Source organism: Myotis davidii, unplaced genomic scaffold (genome assembly GCF_000327345.1).
Source record: "Myotis davidii unplaced genomic scaffold, ASM32734v1 scaffold484, whole genome shotgun sequence".
In the NCBI taxonomy this organism is placed as follows: domain Eukaryota; kingdom Metazoa; phylum Chordata; class Mammalia; order Chiroptera; family Vespertilionidae; genus Myotis; species Myotis davidii.
In genome coordinates this window covers 625,916-647,449 of record NW_006295459.1, presented here as the reverse complement: position 1 = coordinate 647,449, position 21,534 = coordinate 625,916, and the positions used below count along the sequence as shown (strand labels likewise).

The 21,534-nt window shown below is 37.4% G+C and overlaps 2 protein-coding genes across 2 annotated transcripts; both read left to right on the top strand.

The window, feature by feature from the left end:
- The first annotated feature begins 10,815 nt into the window (after nt 1-10,815).
- On the top strand, nt 10,816-11,778 carry LOC102772130 (olfactory receptor 52N2). The gene has a single exon (XM_006770065.1). It carries the CDS (start codon nt 10,816-10,818, stop codon nt 11,776-11,778), a length of 963 nt encoding a protein of 320 aa, XP_006770128.1.
- Nucleotides 11,779-20,083: 8,305 nt separating this feature from the next.
- On the top strand, nt 20,084-21,079 carry LOC102771851 (olfactory receptor 52N2). Its single transcript, XM_006770064.1, has one exon. The coding sequence runs from the start codon at nt 20,100-20,102 to the stop codon at nt 21,063-21,065; it is 966 nt and encodes a 321-aa protein (XP_006770127.1). The 5' UTR covers nt 20,084-20,099; the 3' UTR covers nt 21,066-21,079.
- The last annotated feature ends 455 nt before the right edge of the window (nt 21,080-21,534 follow it).

Below are 21,534 nucleotides of genomic sequence, written 5' to 3'. Positions count from 1 at the left end.
AGGAATAAAAAAATCTGATGAACAGAATAAACTGGTGAACGGAATAGAATCAGGGGCATGGAAATGGAGCAGACTGACGATTCTCCGAGAGGTGTGGATGTGTGGGGGTGCAGGAAGAGGTTAGATAAAGATCTTCTATGCATTTATGCATTACCTCTAGACAAAGACAGGGCATTGAGTGCCTGGGGTGGGGTGAGAACCAGGTAGAGGGGAGCTATGGGGGGAAAAAGAGGGACATCTTTAATAATCTCAACAATAAAGATTAATTAAAATAAAAAATTAACCCCCAATAAATAGAACTTTATCATATATCCCCCTGCCAAAAAAAGAAAATAATTTGCCCTAACCAGTTTGGCTCAGTGGAGGGAGCGTCGGCCTGCAGACTGAGGGGTCCCAGATTTGATTCCGGTCAAGGGCATGTACCTTGGTTGCGGGCACATCCCCAGTAGGGGATGTGCAGGAGGCAGCTGATCAATGTTTCTCTCTCATCGATGTTTCTAACCCTCTATCCCTCTCATCTTCCTCTCTGTAAAAAATCAATAAAAAGATATTTTGGAAAAAAAATATATTTAAAAAAAAGAAAACAATTTTCAGATAATGAATTTATTAATAAAGTTATGTCATAATTTACACTCCTTCTAAGTGCATACTGAATATTTCCATGGACAGATTAAATTGATCATGTACAAGACTAAACTTGTCACTTAAATCTCTACCCCATGCCAATAGGATCTATTTCTGGGTTTTGTTTTTTGGATAATAGTGCCATCATCTACTACATGACCTACCAGAATATTTGTGATCTCATCAAGTATCTCTCTACCTCATCTTAGTTAAAATTTCTTTATAACTCAAAGTGTCTTGGTTCTTAATCTAAGCAGGTCACATCAGCATGCCCGTTATCTGTACTCTATCTTCAGATAAGAAAAACTTCTATTTTTAATCCAAAAATATTCTAAGTCAGCTCTTCCTTTCTATTACCACTCTACTGTCTTTTAAAGATCAACTAGATACAGCCATCTATTTTCTGCTTTGTCTCTTTTAAAATAAATTTTGTCTTATAGCAAAATTCTGAAGACATTTTGATCCACTGCTTAAAAATCTTCAATGTCTCCCCACAAATTTGAGGATAAAGCTCAAAATTCTTGGCATAGCATTCAATAAAGTTAAATTTAGACCTTATCTAAATTCATTTCCATTTTATTTCTTTCCATTCCCTAAGCATCCAAAGTGTTCTGGTTTGAATGATAAACTATATCCTAACATTCCATGCTTAAATTTTGCTAGATTACTTGCTAATCCCAAAATACTACGTATACTTCAATACTATCTTGGCTTTGCTCAATTTATTTTTCTTATTTGAAAGTCACTCTGTCATATACTCATCTTGATAAGTCTTTTTTAAACTCTAAGGTAGAATGTCATTTCCTTTAAAGAGTACTGTGTATTCCAGAGTTCAGGGTAAGTGTTGTCATTAAATTCCCTGACCCAGGCACAGGATATTTAATTTGCTTGCCCAAAGCTATTAGTAATTAACTGAAAGTGAAATCCAGGGTTTTCTAGCTCAGACTCATATCTGTTTATCTAAAACTAAATCCTTTATAAAGGCTAACAAACAGTGAATCAGTGACTTATTTTCTCATTTATTTGTTTTTGTGGGGGTTTTTTGCTTCACCCCCTTCCCATCTGTTTCTGACTTGAGACCTCTACAGCTCCTGTTTCTTATAATTTCTGCTTGCCCAGTATTTCAGCCATCTCCCAGGTAAAGAATGAGAGGGTTGTATGGAATGATTTATACTGTCTCTTTCAAAGGAGAAGGTGGTTTGGTTACAAGTACCATTCAGACTTACCCCAAACCTCCTCCACTTCATTATTTTTGCCTGTGGTTCTGGGGAAGCAAAAAGGAGACAGAATATAGGAAATTAGTAGAAGTACAATAATGATTAAAGCACAGGAAGAGAAGTCCATCTCAAGGTTTTCTTTCAGTCTTACAGGGAGCCTTTTTCAATGAAAGAAACAAAGCAGCATTATACTACCAAAAGCATACCACATCAAGATACGCCACACGATACCACCTCTTAGCAATCACAGTTTCTCTTTCCTTGTTGATGACAGTAGTTTCCATTACCTGATCCACATACATGCCTTAGTTTCCAGGATTTGATGATTGATGCTCTCACTGCTGTTTCTGCTATTTCCTCATCCCACTCTGGTCGGCCATTTGGCACAAAGTACGTACAGCTCCCATTGTTGCCTCTGGCTTTTTAAAACAGAAAACAGGCCTGTTTAGATTATAACTTGAACCCAGTGCCCAAAATAATTAGGATGAATCACCTAGGAAGACCAACAAGGTCTGCTTTTCCATTCCTTCTCACTTCCATGCTTGCTTCTCTAGAGATGGCCTATGATCGCATATTTTTAGATGAAGGTAGGGGCTGAGACATAGAATAAAATACTATTAATCATTTGGATAATCCTCTCCCTGATGTCCTGAAGAGGGATGTCAGGAAAAAGCTGTATTTAGAAAGAGTTCTAGATTTTCTGAGACTGTTTCATCATTTTGTTGTTCTGAAATGTTTTTCCTGAAATGTCCAATTAAAATTTTTTTTTGGGGGGTGGGGGTAGGGTGGCACAGTGTTATCTCTAAACCTGAATATTTCAAGTGTACAGACTCTAACTATAGTTAAACAATTCTATTTGTTAATTTTTATTACGTTTATTGGGGTGATATTGTTACAGAGCACCAGAATAAATCAAGCAATGCTCAGAGAGTTTGGAGTCACACTTTATTCACTGTGGTGGGCTTAGAGAAAATGAATTTAAAATCTAAGCAGAGCTACAAGCGGAACTTCCCTTTTTATTAAAGATCCAGCCCTATCTGTGCTTAGTGGTTATCTCACTGGTGGCCTTGAAAACTACATAGTTCTATCCAATTAAAAAATACAGCTGGCATGGCATTGAGGATATGGACATATCTAGTCTCTGGCCTACAAGGTCAGACATCTAAGTTTATCTTTCTCATTATTCAAGCAGGCTAGAGCAGGCTAGAAAGCAAAGTTATCTTTTTAGAATAAGAGGCCATCTAACAAATAGCAGAGAGTTCCAAACAGTAATTTTACAAAATGGGTGTTAGCCTTCTCAATATTGGTTAATAAGATTATATAAGTTTCAAGTGTACAATTTTAAAACACATCATCTGTATATTGCATTGTGTATTCACCACCCAAAGTCTAGTCTCCTTCTGGCACTATATATTTGACTCCCTCTACCCTCTTCACCCTGCCCTCTCCTTTCCCTCTGGTAACCATACTATTACCTGTGTCTGTGAGTTTGTCTGTTTATTCAGTTCTTGCTTTCTGTTTTGTGTCCTTTGATGGATGGTTAGATAAAGAAGATGTGTAACATATCTACAATGGAATAGTCCTCAATCATAAGTAAAGAATGAAATACTGCCATTTGCAACAACATGAGTGGTCCTTGAGAATATCATGCTAATGGAAATAAATCAGACAGAAAGCGACAAGAATAATTTGTTAAATTTTCTAAAATTCCATTAATCCTTCATCATGTGCCAGGCAATGGACCCTTTCGCACTTAGCATAGGACTTTCTATGCCTCTACTCTAGGTCTTATAGGTTTATCTTGTGCATAAATAACCAACTGGCAAACCAACTCAAACATTTACCCATATTCTTATACCAAAAAAAAATATCAGCAGTACTATTTGGTTGTCTGTATTTACCTATTTAAATACATTCACCTATTCATTATTTAAATTTATGTGTCAATTTAATTACATTCCTATAAGGAATCAACCAGTTCAATATTATTATAGCCAGTTTATCTAACCAAGATTCAGTATGTTTAGCAGCTTGCCAAAAAATACCGAATTCTGTGCTCTCTACACTGAAAACTGGTGAAATGCATCCCTTTCTCTCTTAAACCAAACCAGTTTGTATACTCGAAAGCTCCTCTTTGTTACTCTCAGAGCTTCCCCCATTTTTCATAATGGTCATGACCTAGGAACTTGAGCTAGAACTATTTGTATAATTATCATACCCCTTTACTACATAGGCCAAGTTTGCCACCTATTTTACTTCACAAATGAGGACAGAACCTGGATTTTTTTAAAAAGTAAATTGAAGTGTGATTGGGGTGGGGAACGGTGGACTAGTGACTTGGAGGAAAAGGAAGTACCTATTTACCTTTTCCTGATCTGAGACATGGTAAGGTTATTATTGTCTAATTCTCTGTCACGTCATTATAAACATATTTGTAAAAATGAATGAATATAAAGAGAAGAATTACCTATACTCTAAGGAGATGTTGAGAGCATTTCGCTTTTCCCTTGTCCACACGGGAACACACATCCCATGCTGACATTGTCTGGGCTTTGAATGTGGAGTGAACATGTTCCTCCTCTTTTTTCCCAGACTAGGAAATCACCAAACATCCTCTATACCACAATGCCCTTCATCCCTGTGACTACACACAGGCAGAATGGAACAAGACTAGGCTTAGTCACACAGTAAGCCTAGGACCAACATGTCTGAAAGGCTTTACCTTACCCACAATATAGCTCCAGACAAGAAGAAATGTGAAAGGTGCTCATGCCAAGAGAGGTCCCAGGAATGCATAAAATGGTGGCACCCTGTTTTCACCTTATAAACCATAAGCCAGAAGTGCTTAGTCTAGCTGACTTCCCAAAGGAAACACACATAATCTCATAATAATCTCATATCGTGGACACTCCCAAATCTCAATATGAAACAGGGTTTTAAAAACCTCCAGGGACCACACAGCCCTGGGGAAAAGCATGTTATAAAACTTCAAATATGTATTTAGGGGAAAATAAAACCCCCAACCATAGCTGGTCTCTAGTTGAAGGAAGTCCAGAAAGTAATTCACGTGGTACAGATATGGCGCCATTAGAATTAGAAGTTGAAACCTCTCATCCAATCTTTTTCCTCTTTCACAGAGTTTATTTTATACCTATTATACCAAACATGATTTTAAACATTGACAAATAAGCACCCTAATATGATAAAGCAAAGACAAAAGCTTTTATCTTATGATAAACAAGACACATCATCACTTATGGTCTTTAAACATTATTGCACTTTAACTTTCATAATTTGGCAATGAATTCATGATAATTAAAATAAAGCAAAATGCATATATGTGTGCTATTTTACAGGTGTTTAGTAATTTGTTATTCTGAATTCTCAACTATTACACTCATTAATTTCAAAATAAAAAATTTAATAATAAAAACATTTTTACATAACAAACTTCTGATACTGAGAAATCCTGTTATTAAGAATTTATTTTTGGATAAATTCTTCCTTTGCCTTAGTAGTTTTATCTTTTAATGTAAATCCTAAAAGTTAAACTTTTGTGTCCTGGAAAGAATTTCTACATCTCTCCTTTTTAATTTTTTTTAATTGCCTTGTCTTTTTCTTTCTTTTCTGTGATATTTTTGCAACTTTATTTTTCTTTCCTTAAATATCTTGCCATAATTCATTCTTTTCTGTTATGAAAGTTAGTTTCTAATTGTCTACTTGCTTCTTTTTTTGTAGAAATTCTTTCATTGTTTTATGGGTGGAATATATTATCAGATATTTCTGAAAGATATTGATGTTGAAAATATTTTCCTACAAAAAATAGTAAGGATGGTGACATTTGACCAATACAGAGAGAAACATAGTCTTGACTTTGTTGTAAAGTAATATACATTCACACTCAATATTCATATTATTATGCATTTTCAGTTATACGATAGGAAAAACAACTTTCATTTTTTAAAAGTATTTTTTTATTGACTTCAGAGGGTGAGAGAGACAGAAACCTCAATGATGAGAGGGTGAGAGAGACAGAAACCTCAATGATGAGAGAGAATCATTGATCAGCTGCCTCCTGCACACCCCACATTAAGGATGAACCCACAACCCGGGCGTGTGCCCCAACCAGGAATGGAACCGTGACCTCCTGGTCTATTCTCAACCACTGAGCCAGGCTGACCAGATAACAACTTTCTAATTCCTCCTATCAATTGGATCTCTTATCCATTTCATTTCTTCCCTTCTAAGTCCACTCATAAATATGGAGAAATAGTCCTTAAGAGACATCATGGCATGCTTTTGTACCCCCCTAGCTGATATTAAGAACTATATATAGATAAACAGATTTCATTTCACCTTTCACACCTATAAGTTCTTACATCATAATATTTATAAACATGTATACTTGCTTAATATAGTTTTTAATTAGAAAAACAGACAAAAAATATTTTAAGCAAGCATATTTCAAAGATTTTCTACCTTAAGAAACTCAGAGTATGTCTGCCATCTGCTAGTTTATTGTTTATGCCATTTAAATAATATATTGCCTAATGCTAGTAATCTTGAAACAAAGCATACTTCAAGAGGAAGGCTTGCCTCTAGGCTTTTCACTAATTGTGACTCTCTGCTTAGGAATGAAGCTGTACTTCCTGTACTTTCAATAATCGACAATTTACTATGGGTAGAAGCTCTGTGGTATAGAGCTAGTTTTGTTTTTTCTTATGTGCTTTAGTGAATGATTCCATTTGCTGCAAAAGAAAAATCTGGATCTGCTGGGTTTCTGCCCATTCTTGCTGCCTGTTCTAGAAAAAAGATGTACCATTACCAGATTCCTTCTCACTGTTTTCACTTTCCAATATATCCTTCACTCACTTCGACAAACCCAGGGGATATTAAATTGTCATGTTCTCTGCTTCCTTCCCCCAAATCCCTTCATTATTGAAAATATTCAATCCAGTCTTCTATGTCTCCTTAGGCTTGATCAAGATCCACTAAAAAAATTTTTACAACTTTAAGGAAAACTGTATTTCTATTGAGGTAGAGGGGAAACATTGCATTTAACAGTGCAATGTTTCAAATGAACATATTATACAAATGTATTAAATAAACTATATTTTAGTAAGTTTCTAGTACAGATGATTCTGAAATTATTTATTAAACACTTTGAGAAAGCTTTGAGACCTATACATGCTACATAGGTAAAGTTACAGCAAAAGTAAAAAAAAACACAAACAAACAAACAAAAAAACAACCCTGAAATTGAAGTGTTCTGGGAAGTTAGGTACAATTCCAGGCTTATACTTCAATAGATTTCAGAAATAGTTCATATATTTAGTCTAAAAACATTGTTAAAATTTGAGGATAATTATTAAGGTTACTTTCTCCCTGCTCAAATATATTTTAAAATACAGATGTAGTTTCAACAAAGCTAAATTCACCTCCTCTCCTATCCGGGACCTATGGGACATTTATCTAGGAGCCACAAAGAAATATTCATTCCCCTTTTGCTTGGAAAATCCCCAGAGAAACCACTAAGTGTTGTTAAATAAGGTTCCCAACCGGTACTGTGCACTTTTTCTGAGCAATATCATCATGAGTGGAAATTTTAAAACATCTGGCATCAGGGTGAATTTGGGTAACAAAAGAAAAATATATAAGATGCACAGAAAATGTGCAACTAAATAGGAGGAATTTGAGTCAGAGGGTAGTTGATCAAGGAAAACTTGTATTATGTCACTCTTTAGACTTCTGAAAACAAAGAGCATGGCAAACTGCCTTAAAAAGGGAGAAGAAGAAGGGAGAAATATTAAATGCAGTTTAGGTAGTGGAGGAAGGAGACTCCATGATGCTGATGTGACAAGGAGAAGGAGATAACGTTACAGGCAAGTGCATTTCCATACCATAATAGAAACACTTCTTTGCTCTTGATAGATAGAAAACTCTTTCTTTGGAAAAGACTATGACAATGAATTAGTGTAAGAGTTTGGAGGAATCCCAGTGACCATGTAGTCCAACTTCTTATATCATGCATGACACATGTTATCTTCCTTTGCACCATACAACTGATGGTATTTTTTATATTACTGGGCATTTCTATCTACACGAATCAACATTCCTTGAACCCAAATCTACATTTCTATAACTTCTCCTATTCACCAGATGTACTCCCTTAGCATGTGCAAAATAAGAGAAGAGGCAGTTATTTGCATCTAATGTGTGTACTCATCCCAATTATGAATATCTCCAACTTCATTCTTTTAATCTAAAGTTTAAGATTTCAGATACCTTGTAGCTATGCTTGCCTTCCTCTGATGCACTCTTATTTTTCAATATGCACACTAATTTCTAAAGGTATTTCTATATAACTGAGAAGAATAACCCAAAAGAAGGTTTTGAAAATCATTTACTCATTACACATCTTTCTTATAGCAGTCACTATTTAAAGTGCAAAATATATAGCAGTGAACAAAATAACAGAAATTCCTGGAGGGACCAGAGGCAATACTAATTGCAATGAAGGAAAATATGGAAAGGGAGATTTTATACCAAGGTTGGCAGGGGTCTGGGGTTACAATTTTAAACTGGGAGGTAAGCTTTGCTTTGGGGTTGACACTGAGTCGAGACTGGGAACTGTTGAAGGTATGTGCCATGGTATTATCTGGGATAGCACAATCATGCATTGGAAATAGCAAGTGAAAATGCCCTGAATTGCACACATGTTTACTGAGATTGAGAAACCTCCAGTATGTATGAATAGACTGAGAAGGTCAGAGTTTGAATAGGGGGAGACTCATTCAGAGATTTAAAACGGTCTTAATAGTGTAGGATGTTGTGGCTTTTGCTCTGAGAGAGATGTAAGACTACTGGAGGTTTAAGGAGCGCATAGACATGGTTTCACTTACATTTACTTTACAAAGCACAATAAGGGTAACAATATCAACAATACTGTGACTGTACTATATATTTTGTTTGTTATGTTCAAAGCTGCGGTGAAAATCTCCATGGTTTACTCCATTTAGAGTTTACAGCATATGACAGTTGAATAAATTGCTTTATAAACTCAGTGCTAATATTTTCCTGCTTGTGTCTCTTTTATATGTTGATATTATTTACGTAGCATTATTTTAAAAGTTTTCTACTGTTTAAAACTAATGGTTTAAAAAAAAACCCTTATATAGAAAACCTAAGCTAAATCACCCCCCCCACACACACCCTGTCCCAAATAAAATAGAGAAAGAGAGAAAAGAGAAGCAATCAGAATTGAAATGTTGGAAAAGTTTATTCTATAGAATAATTGTTGAAAATGCTATAAAATATACAATATTATGCTGTGGTAAGATGATTGATCATGAATGATCCAAGTTCATGATCTCGAACAAACAATATTCAAGGAAAAACTTTTAGAAACATAGGATAAAGAAGATTTTTCTCCAAAAAAAAAAAGTTCCTGGAGTCTTATTATTTTTATTAAAAAAAAAATTAAAAAAAAGCTTTCAGGCTAAATTCTTGTCCCAGAATATAGTAGAAATATGGAAAGTTAAGTGTTATCAAAATAATTAATTAATGAAGATTCCATCTTATACAATATAAATTTTCATAGTCATTTGGGGGCTAAAAATAATACACCAAAAGAAGACACAAAATTTATAAATATTTAGAGATATAGGTCATGCTTATCTACATAGTGATTTGGGAAAATTAATAGAAACTATGAGAATTAATTAGAGCTCAATAATGTCATTGGTAAAATGTAAATACTAAAATCTTTCCTGTTTACCAGCAAGAAACAAAAAAGATATAATGCAAAGTGCACATGGCCATGTTTTTTAAAAATTTATTTTTATTGTTGAAAGTCTTACAGTTTTTCCCTTTTTTTCTCATTAACCCCTTCTAGCCTGCACCCACCTCCTTGCCCCAGCATAGCCATGTGATATTTTTAAGTTGTACTCAGTATAAAAAAATTTTTTTAAAAATCTTCACTCATAGATATGCTTAGAAGAGGAAGGGAGACAAAGGAAAGCATCTATGTGAGAGAGAACATTGTTTGATTACTTCTGTACATGCCCCGACTAGAGATCAAACCCCAAACCCAGGTAATTACCCTGATGGGGAACTGAACCAGCAACCTTTCAGTGCACAGGATGATGCTCAACCAACTGGACAATGCTCAACCAACTAAGCCACTATGGCTGGGCAGTATATTCATTTTTGATCTACTAAATCTTCTGTCTGACTTGGAAAATCCAGACTTGCCAGGTTAAGACTTGTAGATAGATCTTCCTCAGCCACATAATATCTGTGTGCAATCAGTAGGTGGTCACAAAATTTGTTTGGCTATAATCCAGTGCACACATCTGAAGGGACTTATTGGAAGAAGAAAAATTATGTGAGGAATGAATGGAACCAGTGTTATTTAAACAAGGTCCATAATTTGGAAATTGGTCAAGAGGGCAAAAGCAAGTATTTGTGACTAGACTGGGAATTTAAGCAGGTACATACAGAGAGTTTATAATACAGTATAAAAGTAAGACAGACCATGGCTTTGTTACTATGTTTGCACTATGTTTACATTCTTTTGACTCAGTTACACACTCAAGACCTCTAAGTAGAATCAAAGAACTCAGTCTGGGTGTAAAAAGATAATTTCTCTCCTGAAATTATTATTTACTAGAGGCCCGATGCACAAAATCCATCCAAGAGTAGGCCTTCCTTCCCCTGACTGCTGGCACCAGCTTCCATCTGGCACCTGGGATTGGGGTTCCCTTGCAGCCCCAGCTTTGTCCAGAAGATCATCTGGAAGGATGTCCAGAAGGATGTCTGATATAATTAGCATATTACGCTTTTATTATTATAGATAGTATGCAAAAATACTTTATTCATCTTTTATTTTCAGCTAAAAATAAAACCACTACCATCTTCTTGTACAGGACATCTTCCTTAGTCGGAAAGGTAACATGCTTTGCAATTGACCATTATGCATAGAGCCAACAGTACCAGCCTGACACCAAGATACTTCATCCTCAATGGGATTCCTGGGCTGGAAGCCTCACACATCTGGATCTCCCTGCCATTCTGCTTCATGTACATCATTGCTCTCGTGGGGAATTGTGGTCTCATCTACCTCATCATCCATGAGGAGGCTCTACACCGACCCATGTATTACTTCCTAGCCTTGCTGTCACTTACAGATGTTAGTGGGTGTACCTCGTTTGTCCCCAATATGTTAGGTATCTTTTGGTTTAGTCTCAAAGAGATTGACTTTGATGCCTGCCTTGTGCAGATGTTTTTCATCCACATGCTGACAGGCATGGAGTCTGGGGTTCTCATGCTGATGGCCCTGGATCGCTATGTGGCCATTTGCTACCCTCTACGCTATTCCACCATCCTCACCAACACCACAATTTCCAAGGTTGGGCTTGCCACCTTCTCTCGAAGTGTGTTAGTCATGATCCCATTTACATTCTTGATCAAGCGTCTTCCTTTCTGCAGGGGCAACCTCATCCACCACACCTACTGTGACCATATGTCTGTGGCCAAATTATCCTGTGGTAACATCAAGATTAATGCTATTTATGGTCTCATAGCTGCCATATTGATTGGGGGGTTTGATATGTTCTGGATCTCCATGTCTTACACTATGATTATTCGTGCTGTAGTCAGTCTGTCATCTGCAGATGCTCGACACAAAGCCTTCAGCACGTGTACATCACACATATGTGCTATTGTCATCACCTATGTCCCAGCCTTCTTCAACTTCTTCACTCACCGCTTTGGAGGACGCACCATACCCCACCATGTCCACATATTCATAGCCAATCTCTACCTGTTGTTGCCTCCTACCTTGAATCCAATTGTCTATGGGGTGAAGACCAAGCAGATCCGTGAAGGAGTTATCAAATTGTTCTTTAGAGAGAAAGATATATTGAGTATGAGATAAACCTATGAGGGCAGAATTCTGAATTTAGCATAAAGATAAAGAAAAAAGTTATAGTAGAAGAAGAGTATATGCAAAATTAGACCATCACAGGATCAGGAGAAAATACATTAATATTCTGTTTTAAAATAATGCAATTTTTAACCTAAGACCTCTAATTAGACAGAAAAAACATTAAATAGACAGGAAATAATTATATTTTTTGCACAGTTTGGCTTTAGAAACCTGTGAAATGGACACAGAGTGGAATAGTTAGGATATTCAGCTTCAAGCAAACTCCTAATGATTCATGCACTGTGGTCTAAGCAGTGTGGGGGATAAAGAAGGTCAGATAGCTTAGGGAGTCACCAGGAGATTGGGAAAGGCACATAAGCAAACTGTTCCTATGTGTTACAGGAAAGCAAGAAACACTTCCCCAGAATGTCTGTGCTGGATTCCAGAGGTCCTTTTAATTTCATATTTATGTGAAATTTGTATAACTTTAGAAACAACTCCTTGTCTGCTCATTTTATCTCTGGCAACTGTTACCTAGGTAATTATTTGTATTCCTATGAATATACTACTGAACATACAAATTAAGCTGGAGGAAATAAGAACACTGGAGTTTATCATAATCTGGTAGGCATTCCCTGAAGTGAATATGAAGCAGAAAGACATTTCGAAAGACATTGTGGATACTATTTGGCAGCTGTTTGTGGGAAGGATCTATAAATAGTAGAAAGGAGACTTGAAGAAAATCTAATGTAATTCATCAATCAAGGATGCCTGCATTTCAGTGCTTTACTTAACTTTAATACAGAAGGAGCAACAGTTGAGTGCTCAGGAACAATGGGAAAAGGAATACTTTATTTACATTTCTGGATATAACAAAGAAAACAATGGAATGATAAATGTGGTATGCAAAAATAGTAAGATAGAATGAAAAGTGAGAAAAAATAAGAGCATATCTGACAGGAAATTGGAGTAACACAATGTGATCAGGTGTGGATACAAATGCATATGTAGGTAGAAATATTAAGTTATATTGATTGGGTATATTCTTATCTGCTGTTATGAAAATATATTTTAATATCATATTACATAGTTAAATGATTATAAAATTTATTAATCATACCATGTATTTTTATAATTTTCATATATTTTAAAGCAAAACCTGTGTTTAAAAAAATATTTAGCCCAACTGGCATGGCTCAGTGGTTGAGCATCGACCTATGAACCAAAAGGTCAGTGTTTAATTCCCAGTCAGGGAACATGCTTGGGTTGTGGGCTCAATCTCCACAGATGGCCATGCAGGAGGTAGCCAATCAATGATTGTCTCTCATCATTGATGTTTCTATCTTTTTCTCTCACCCTTCCTGTCTGAAATCAATAAAAATATACATATTTTAAAAATATTTAGATGAGTATATAAAAAAGCTGTGGTACATAGATACTTTTCAAAAGACGACATAGGAAGGCCAAGAGACATATGAAAACCTGCTCAAAGTCACTAATCATCCGAGAGATGCAAATCAAAACGACAATGAGGCACCATCTCACACCTGTCAGAATGGCTATCATCAACAAATCAACAAACGACAAGTGCTGGCGAAGATGTGGAGAAAAAGGAAAACTCATGCCCTATGACACGTGTGTCAGAGGTGACACGCAAACTCTTTTTTTTGGTTGATTTTTCTTTGTTAAATGGTATTTAAATATATAAAATAAATATCAAAATTGCACATCTTTGTTTTACTATGGTTGCAAATATCAAAAAATTTCTATATGTGACACGGTACCAGAGGTAAGTTAGGGTTTTTTAAAATGCTGACACGCCGAGCTCAAAAGGTTCGCCATCACTGGCTATGGAGTTTCCTCAAAAACCAAAAAATGGAACTTCCATTTGACCATGATCCCACTTCTAGGAATATATCCCAAGAAATAAGAAACACCAATCAGAAAGGATATATGCATCCCTATGTTCATAGCAGAACAATTTACAATAGCTAAGATTTGGAATCAGCCTAAGTGCCCATCAGCATATGAGTGGGTTAAAAAACTTTGGCACATCTATGCAATGGAATACTATGCTGCAATAAAAAGGAAGGAACTCCTACCATTTTCAACAGCATGGATGGAACTGGAGAGGATTATGCTAAGTGAAATAAGTCAGTCAGAGAAAGATAAATATCACATGATCACACTCATTTGTGGACTATAATGAACAACATAAACCGATGAACAAAAACAGATCTAGAGACAGAGAAGCATTGATCAAATGCTCAAACCTTAGAGGGAAGGTATAGAGGGTGGGAGTAAGAGGGAGAGATCAACCAAAGGACTTGTATGCATGCATATAAGCATAAGCGATGGACGCAGACAACAGGGGGTAAGGGTGAGGGCAAGACTCGGGGGATGAGGGGACAATAGGAGGATAAAGACTCATTTGTAATATCTTAATCAATAAAAGAGTTTTAAAAAGCTGTGGTACATTTACACAATGGAATACTACTCAGCCATAAAAAAGAAGGAAATCCTGCCTTTTATGACAGTAGGGATGAACCTGGAGAGTATTATGCTAAGTGAAATAAGTCAGTCACAGAAATACAAATACCATATGATTTCATTTACATGTAAAATCTAATGAACAAAATAAACAAATAAATAAAATAGAATCAAACTCATAGATACAGAAAATAGACTGATAGCTGTCAGAGGGGAGGGGTGTCGAGGGGATGGCTGAAAAGGTAAAGAGATTAAGAAAAACAAATCCTCATAAACACAGATAGCACTATGGTGATCACAATAAGGAAAGGAGGTTGAGGGAAGGTAGAAGGAGGGTGAGGTGGTAAATAGTTATAAAAGAAGCCTTGACTTATGCTTCTCAACACACAATACAATATGCATATGATGTATTATATAACTGTACACCTGGAGTCTATATAATTTTATTATTCAACTAGAGGCCCGGTGCACAAAAATTTGTGTCCTCGGGGGGAGGGGGTGTCCCTCAGCCCGGCCTGTGCCCTCTCTCAGTCTGGGTCCCCTCGGAGGATGGTCACCTGCTGGCTTAGGCCTGCTCCCTAGGGGATTGGGCCTAAGATGGCAATCAGACATCCCTCTGGCAGTCCAGCAGCCCTCGGGGGATGTCCACTTGCCAGCGGGGAGTAGACCTAAGCTGCAGTCGGACATCCTGAGCGCTGCTGAGGAGGCAGGAGAGGCTCCCACCACCACCACTGTACTGGCAGCCATCAGCCTGGCTTGTGGCAGGGTGTGGCCATCCTGGGTGAGGGGCTGATGGTTGTTTTCAGGCTGGCCACAGCCCCTTCAGAGTGGGGGGGTCCCGCTGGGGTGCCTGGCCAGTCTGAATGAGGGGCTGATGGTTGTTTTCAGGCTGACCAAGCTGGCAACTGAAGCTCCCAGCCACTCCTTTTTTTTCTTTTTCTTTTTTTATTCTGGGATTTATTTACCTTCTGTAATTGTAACTTGGTTGCCACTCCAGCTCTGAGGCCACAGCCTGCTGAAAGCAGATATCTGGGGTTTGTTTAGCTTCTATAATTGCAACTGGTTGCTTAGAGTGGAGCTCAGAGCCCAGCTGCAGCAGGGAGGAAGCTTGGCTTCCTCCATCACTGGAGCAAGCAAGCCTCCTGCTTGCTTCAGCTGTGGGGCTGCCGGCCGCCATCTTTGTTGGGTTAATTTGCATATCCTGCTGATTAGCCAATGGGAAGCATAGCAGAGGTATGGTTAATTACCATGTTTGTCTATTATTAGATTAGATGTCACCCTAACAAATTCATTAACAATTAAAAAGTAAAATAAAATTATTTAGATTATAAAATGCCTCCCTACAGGATAGATTATAAATGTATAATCAGTACATTTGCTATCTCTTGGAATTGTGTTTTCCATTTGGTAGATTTTGTTCATCAGGTATTCTCACTTAAACCACACAAAGGCAGTAGCAAACAAATTAAGAAATTATTTTTCCTAAACTGCTTCATATATGATGTCATTAAACTTTTACTTCCAAACTATGGGGTTACTGTAATGACCTTTATTTCATAGATGAAGAATATGAGCTACAAAAATAGGAAGATTGCATTAGTATCAGAACATTAAGATTATAATTTAAATATCATATGTTAATAGGCTTATGCTGTGTGGAAGGGGTGTCGGGGGCAACAATAACAGCAGAAGCAACAAGGTACAACTGGAACATAAACTTAAAAATATGGAGAAATAAAATGTAAAAAATAAAATTTATTTGAGTAACAATCTGCAATTAATTTTGTCATCTTCCTCATTGCAAACTGAAAATGGATTTGATTGGTGGTGGGGTGGGGGGGACACACAACTTTAAAAATGAAGACTCACAACTGAATTAGAGCAAGCAAGCCAGAATCATTGAGAAATTTAAAAATAATTATAAGGTAGATGATGAGGAAAGAAAATTCTACTCACTATTCACAGGAAGAGAGAGAATGAAGGGGAGAGAAAAGGAAAGAATGGGAGAGGTAAGAACTGGGAAAATGGTGTAAGACACTTCATTTCAAATTTCCTCTCCTTCCCTAGAAATAGAGGCAGAGCTCAGTGGGCCTGGTGGAAATGCCCAAACCTCCCACATCCACCTCTCACCATTTGATTAGCTCTAGAACCAATCAAGGTGCCAAGTACAAAGAACTCATGCCAATATTTCAATTTAGTTAAAGCATATTTTCTTTCAAACTATGAGATATTAATATTTCCAAAGCAAAGGAAGTGGAAGGAAATTACAAGGTAATAAATACCAAGGCTAGTGACATTATCTTGTTCCTGCAGAATCTCTAGAACCATTTGGACAACCATTTCAGACTGGTCATATGTGTAGATGTACAAAGATATGGCAAATGAAACAACAAAACAAAACCATACAAATGGAAAGACACAAAGTACAGTGAGTATTCTATACAACCCTCTCCAAGGTTTCCATAACAGTTGTGTTTTATGCTTTACTAAGTGACAATATTAAGTCAAAATATATAATTGGAATCTCATCTCACACCCTGAGTTCTGTCTCATCAGTGAATAGCAAATTTACTTGTCCTTGAAATTAAAAGTATCATAGACATGGCTTATCTTTCAAAACAAAAACAAAACCTAAAACTATTTCCAAACCAGTTTTATAGAAAAACTAACAAGATTGCACAAGAATGGCTTTTGTAGGGTGAGAATCAGAGATGAGAATTTTGAATTTAACATTTTTATATTAGAGATCAGAAATCAAAGTGCTTTAGTCAATAGAAAAGTGGTTTGATATTAGTCTGAGATTCTCCCTTGATTCCTTTGAAGCGATTAATATCTGTAGAAACTATGCATACCTATCTATATTTTGGATGATTTTATGTTAGACTGTCACAGCACAGATTTGTTTTTCCAACTAATGCTATGTTTATGCACCCAAATACACCCTATACCCCACATAACAGTAGGGAATAAAGAGTTTGTAGGCAAATGTGTATGGGTTTGAGGGTGCAAGGTGGTGCCAGGAGGTGGAGAGGTGCTATGCAGGAAGAGTTGTGTGTGAAGTAGGGCATTTTCCTAAGTACATTTAACATTAATACTTTTATTGTTTTGATTTTTTCTCCTGCTTAAAAAGCTGATAAATATAGAAATAATCTCAGAAGTCCCAAGGGATCTTTACTCTCACAAGAGCCTCCTGAGGGCATCTACTATGGAGATCCAATCAGGTGTAGACACTCACATCTGGAAAAATCCTCAAAGGGTATAGAAATGCTATGCAGAGTGGAACGTGGTTGTTGTAGAACTCTTTGCTGCTCTGGAGTCTCAGCCATGCCCATGAGTCTGGTCTTTGCTGAAACTGAGGTGAGTTTAGATGACTTCCCAAAACTTGTACTTTCTCCAAATGTAAATAAAGCTTGTAGTACAAGAAATACAAGTGTTTGGGATGTGGTTGATTGGAAGCTCAGTAATTCTCCTTAACTCCAGCCAGAATAGATGACCATTTGTGGGACTAAGAAGAAAAGCAGAGTTCCCTTCATTGTAAAGTAAATTTTAAATTACCTCATAATTTACTGAACATAAAAATGTCTAGTCAATAGTAGACTTTAACAACTTGGGAAAAAAGAGGGTTTTTCCTGAATTGATGAATATCAACATTAACCAGAATAGCTACTGGTGGAAATGTTCTTTGTGAACAAGTAATAGAAGATTAGACTTGAATCCCAGAGAGATTTCTGGAAGGGGCTTCCCTATAAAAATCTTTCCATAGAACTCTGTGTATGTGGATAAGTCCAGGAACAGGATGGCAACTATCTCACAGATAGGAGCTCTCTTACAGACAGGTTCTCTCTCATGGACAAGTTCTCTCTCACAGACAGGCATGCTCTATGTAGAGAGCTCCCTTACTAAAGACTAACTTTCTGTGACTTTATACATTTGTTTTATCTCCTCCCTAATATATTATTAAAAATAAGCTTTCTCCTATGCCATCATGATTTGTTTAAGCTAGTTATGTTCAGTTTATGCAGTTTATCCCAAAATTAGAATCAGTAAGTTAGGACAACGGGTATAAATTGATAAAACCCATGACTTCAAAGTCAAAATCATCTGGATTTGAATCATGGCTCTACCAACTTTTCCTGTTTGTGGACTTAGGCATTGTATTGACTCACCCTGGATTTACATTTCCTCATGTATAAAATGAGGATAAAAACATATGCCCATGGCATTTTTGTAAGTTTGAATACATGATTAAATGTTAGCTCCATAAATGTAGAGGGTTTTGTCTGTTTGGCTCAGTAGTGTATTCCTAGAAACTAGAAGGATACCTAGCATGTGAGAGACAATCAATAAAGATCTGTTAAATAAGTTTCAGCACATAACATGGCAATTGTTATTTATTATTATAATAGATCATATACATAGATTACGTACTAGATTCCAGGTACCATTTGGAGGATTAACTCTCACTGAATCATTCTAACACCTCTATAATATGTATTTTTATCACCTCCCCTTTAAAAGTCACAAAATTATAAAAAGGACGACCGAGCTTGTTCAAGTCCATCCAGCTAGTTAGTATTAGAAACTCATGGAGTCTGCATGTCCATGTCTGTATAAACAAGCATGCAATAAAGCTCTGCTCTCATATTCTCAGAGAGCAGGCACTCATCTGTTTTGTTTTCCTTCTTTGGAATATGCTCTAATCGCAGAATTCATGTGCCTCTTTGAGAAAGAACTGGCCGGGAAGGGGTAAAGAGAGATTATTTACTGAAGAGGGGGGTTGGGGGGTCGGGGGGACTGGTCCGAAGTTTATCTGCTCATTGTTTGGTTGTGATTTGAGTGTGGATCAATGGTTTAATTAAATGGTGTTGAAGCTTGAAAGAGCCTGGGGTTTTCCATGCTGGATGATCAGTTTGAGTTTACCAGCCAGTCCTGCAAAGACCAAACTTCTTCCTCCTCTGACAGCTGAATATCCTGGTCTTTTCCTTTCAGTCTTGTGGCTCCAGTGCCCTCTGGCTGTCTTAGAAGGAGGTAGACATTAGAGGGGACATCTCAGCTTTTTTCACTTTCTGCAGAAGTTCCGGTGTCCACGTGCTTAGTTACCTAGACCAGCAGGAGCCCTTCAGGGATTGAACTGGACAAGATGTCCTCAGGTTTCCTTTCAGGGTTGAGACATTTAAAATGTTTGCTGTCTAAAATGTGAGAATATATTTTAGTCTCTTGGAGTCCCTAGTAACTAGCATTTGCTTTCTAAAGTTCACTTCTCAATCACCCCATGTAACTGCAATTTTCAAAATCTCATACTACCTTTCCCACCATAAAGTACACAATGGCACTGGAGTTACAGCAGGGGTGAGCAGCTTCATTTGAATTTTCTTGATATATTAATAAAGGTAAGTTTGATCACATGGGGTGCTTTATACTGTGGTAGAAAATAATAATAGTAGTAGTAATAGCAGTAGTATTACAGCTAATGTTTATTGATTATTCATCATATACTCCACACAATTTTAGCACATTACATAACTGGCTTTATTGAGTAATCTAAGAATTTTCTAAGTTTGGTACAATTATTAACCCCATTTTAGACTGAGAAAACTGAGCCACAAAATGGCTAAAAAAATGTCACATACTAGGTAACAAGATGGAATGTACAGTTTGACAATGTGACTCCAGGGCAACTTGATCACTTCACATTCAAAATGTTATTAGTGGGATTTTCTGTTGTTGTTCATTTGTTTTGCATTTAGTTTCCAAGTCCTCTACTCACTTTTGAATCACTTCTTTGTCCAGCAAACTTCCACTCTTAAAGGAAGTAAAATGCCCATCTCCTGTCAGCCATTATGTGGGGAGCCAACAGCTCCAGCCTGACTCCCAAATTCTTTATCTTGAATGGTGTTCCTGGGCTGGAAGCTGCACACATCTGGATCTCCCTGCCATTCTTCTTCATGTACATCATTGCTGTCTTGGGGAACTGTGGGCTCCTCTACCTCATCAGCCATGAGGAGGCCCTGCACCGGCCCATGTACTACTTCCTGGCCCTGCTCTCCTTCACAGATGTCACTCTGTGCACCACCACTGTCCCCAATATGCTGTGCATATTCTGGTTCAACCTCAAGGAGATTGACTTTAATGCCTGCCTGGCTCAGATGTTTTTTGTCCACATGCTGACGGGGATGGAGTCCGGGGTGCTTATGCTCATGGCTCTGGACCGTTATGTGGCCATCTGCTACCCTTTACGTTATTCCACCATCCTCACCAACCCTGTCATTGCCAAGGCCGGTCTTGCCACCTTTCTGAGGGGGGTGATGCTCGTCATCCCCTTCACCTTCCTCACCAAGCGCCTGCCCTATTGCCGGGGCAACTTCATTCCCCATACCTACTGTGACCACATGTCTGTGGCCAAGGTGTCCTGTGGCAATTTCAAGGTCAATGCCATTTATGGTCTGATGGTTGCTCTCCTTATTGGTGTGTTTGACATCTGCTGCATTTCCCTGTCTTACTCTATGATCCTGCGAGCTGTCGTGAGCCTGTCATCTGCAGATGCTCGTTACAAGGCCTTCAGCACCTGCACATCGCATATCTGTGCCATTGTGATCACCTATGTCCCAGCTTTTTTCACCTTCTTCACTCACCGTTTTGGGGGACACACTATCCCCCACCACATACACATCATTGTGGCCAACCTTTATCTGCTCCTGCCCCCGACAATGAACCCAATTGTTTATGGAGTCAAAACCAAACAGATTCGGGAGGGTGTCATCAAATTTTTACTTGGAGACAAGGCTGTATTTACCCAAGACAACTAAATCATAAAGGAGACATATTGCTGGGGTGTGGGGGATAAAAAACAAATGAGTGGAGGAGAAATTCCTGAAAGATGAGAGAAAAATGGTATTAAAAGCATGAGTCCTCATGTATAGAGTCTCTGAAGCATTTGTGAGTATATATTATGAAATGTTTCTGTTGTGTAAAAATCTGCCAAAGAAGCAAATGCAGAAGAAAGAGATAACATATCTATTCCTCGTAAATTTTATGTTTTACATAGGGATGTATAGACTCATATGTCTAGTGAGAACAGACAGGAAACAAAATGAGGGTTGCAGGCCTGGTGGTAGTGTATGCATTTCCTATAAGAAGAGGAAGTTGTGGTGATGTGGAGCAAGCATGGCTTCTACACAAAGGACAAATTCTATTCCATTCAAGCATTCAAGCACATGGTTGCCATGGGATACCATAGGCCCAGTGTTGCAAAATTTTTCAAGATTTTTAAGACAA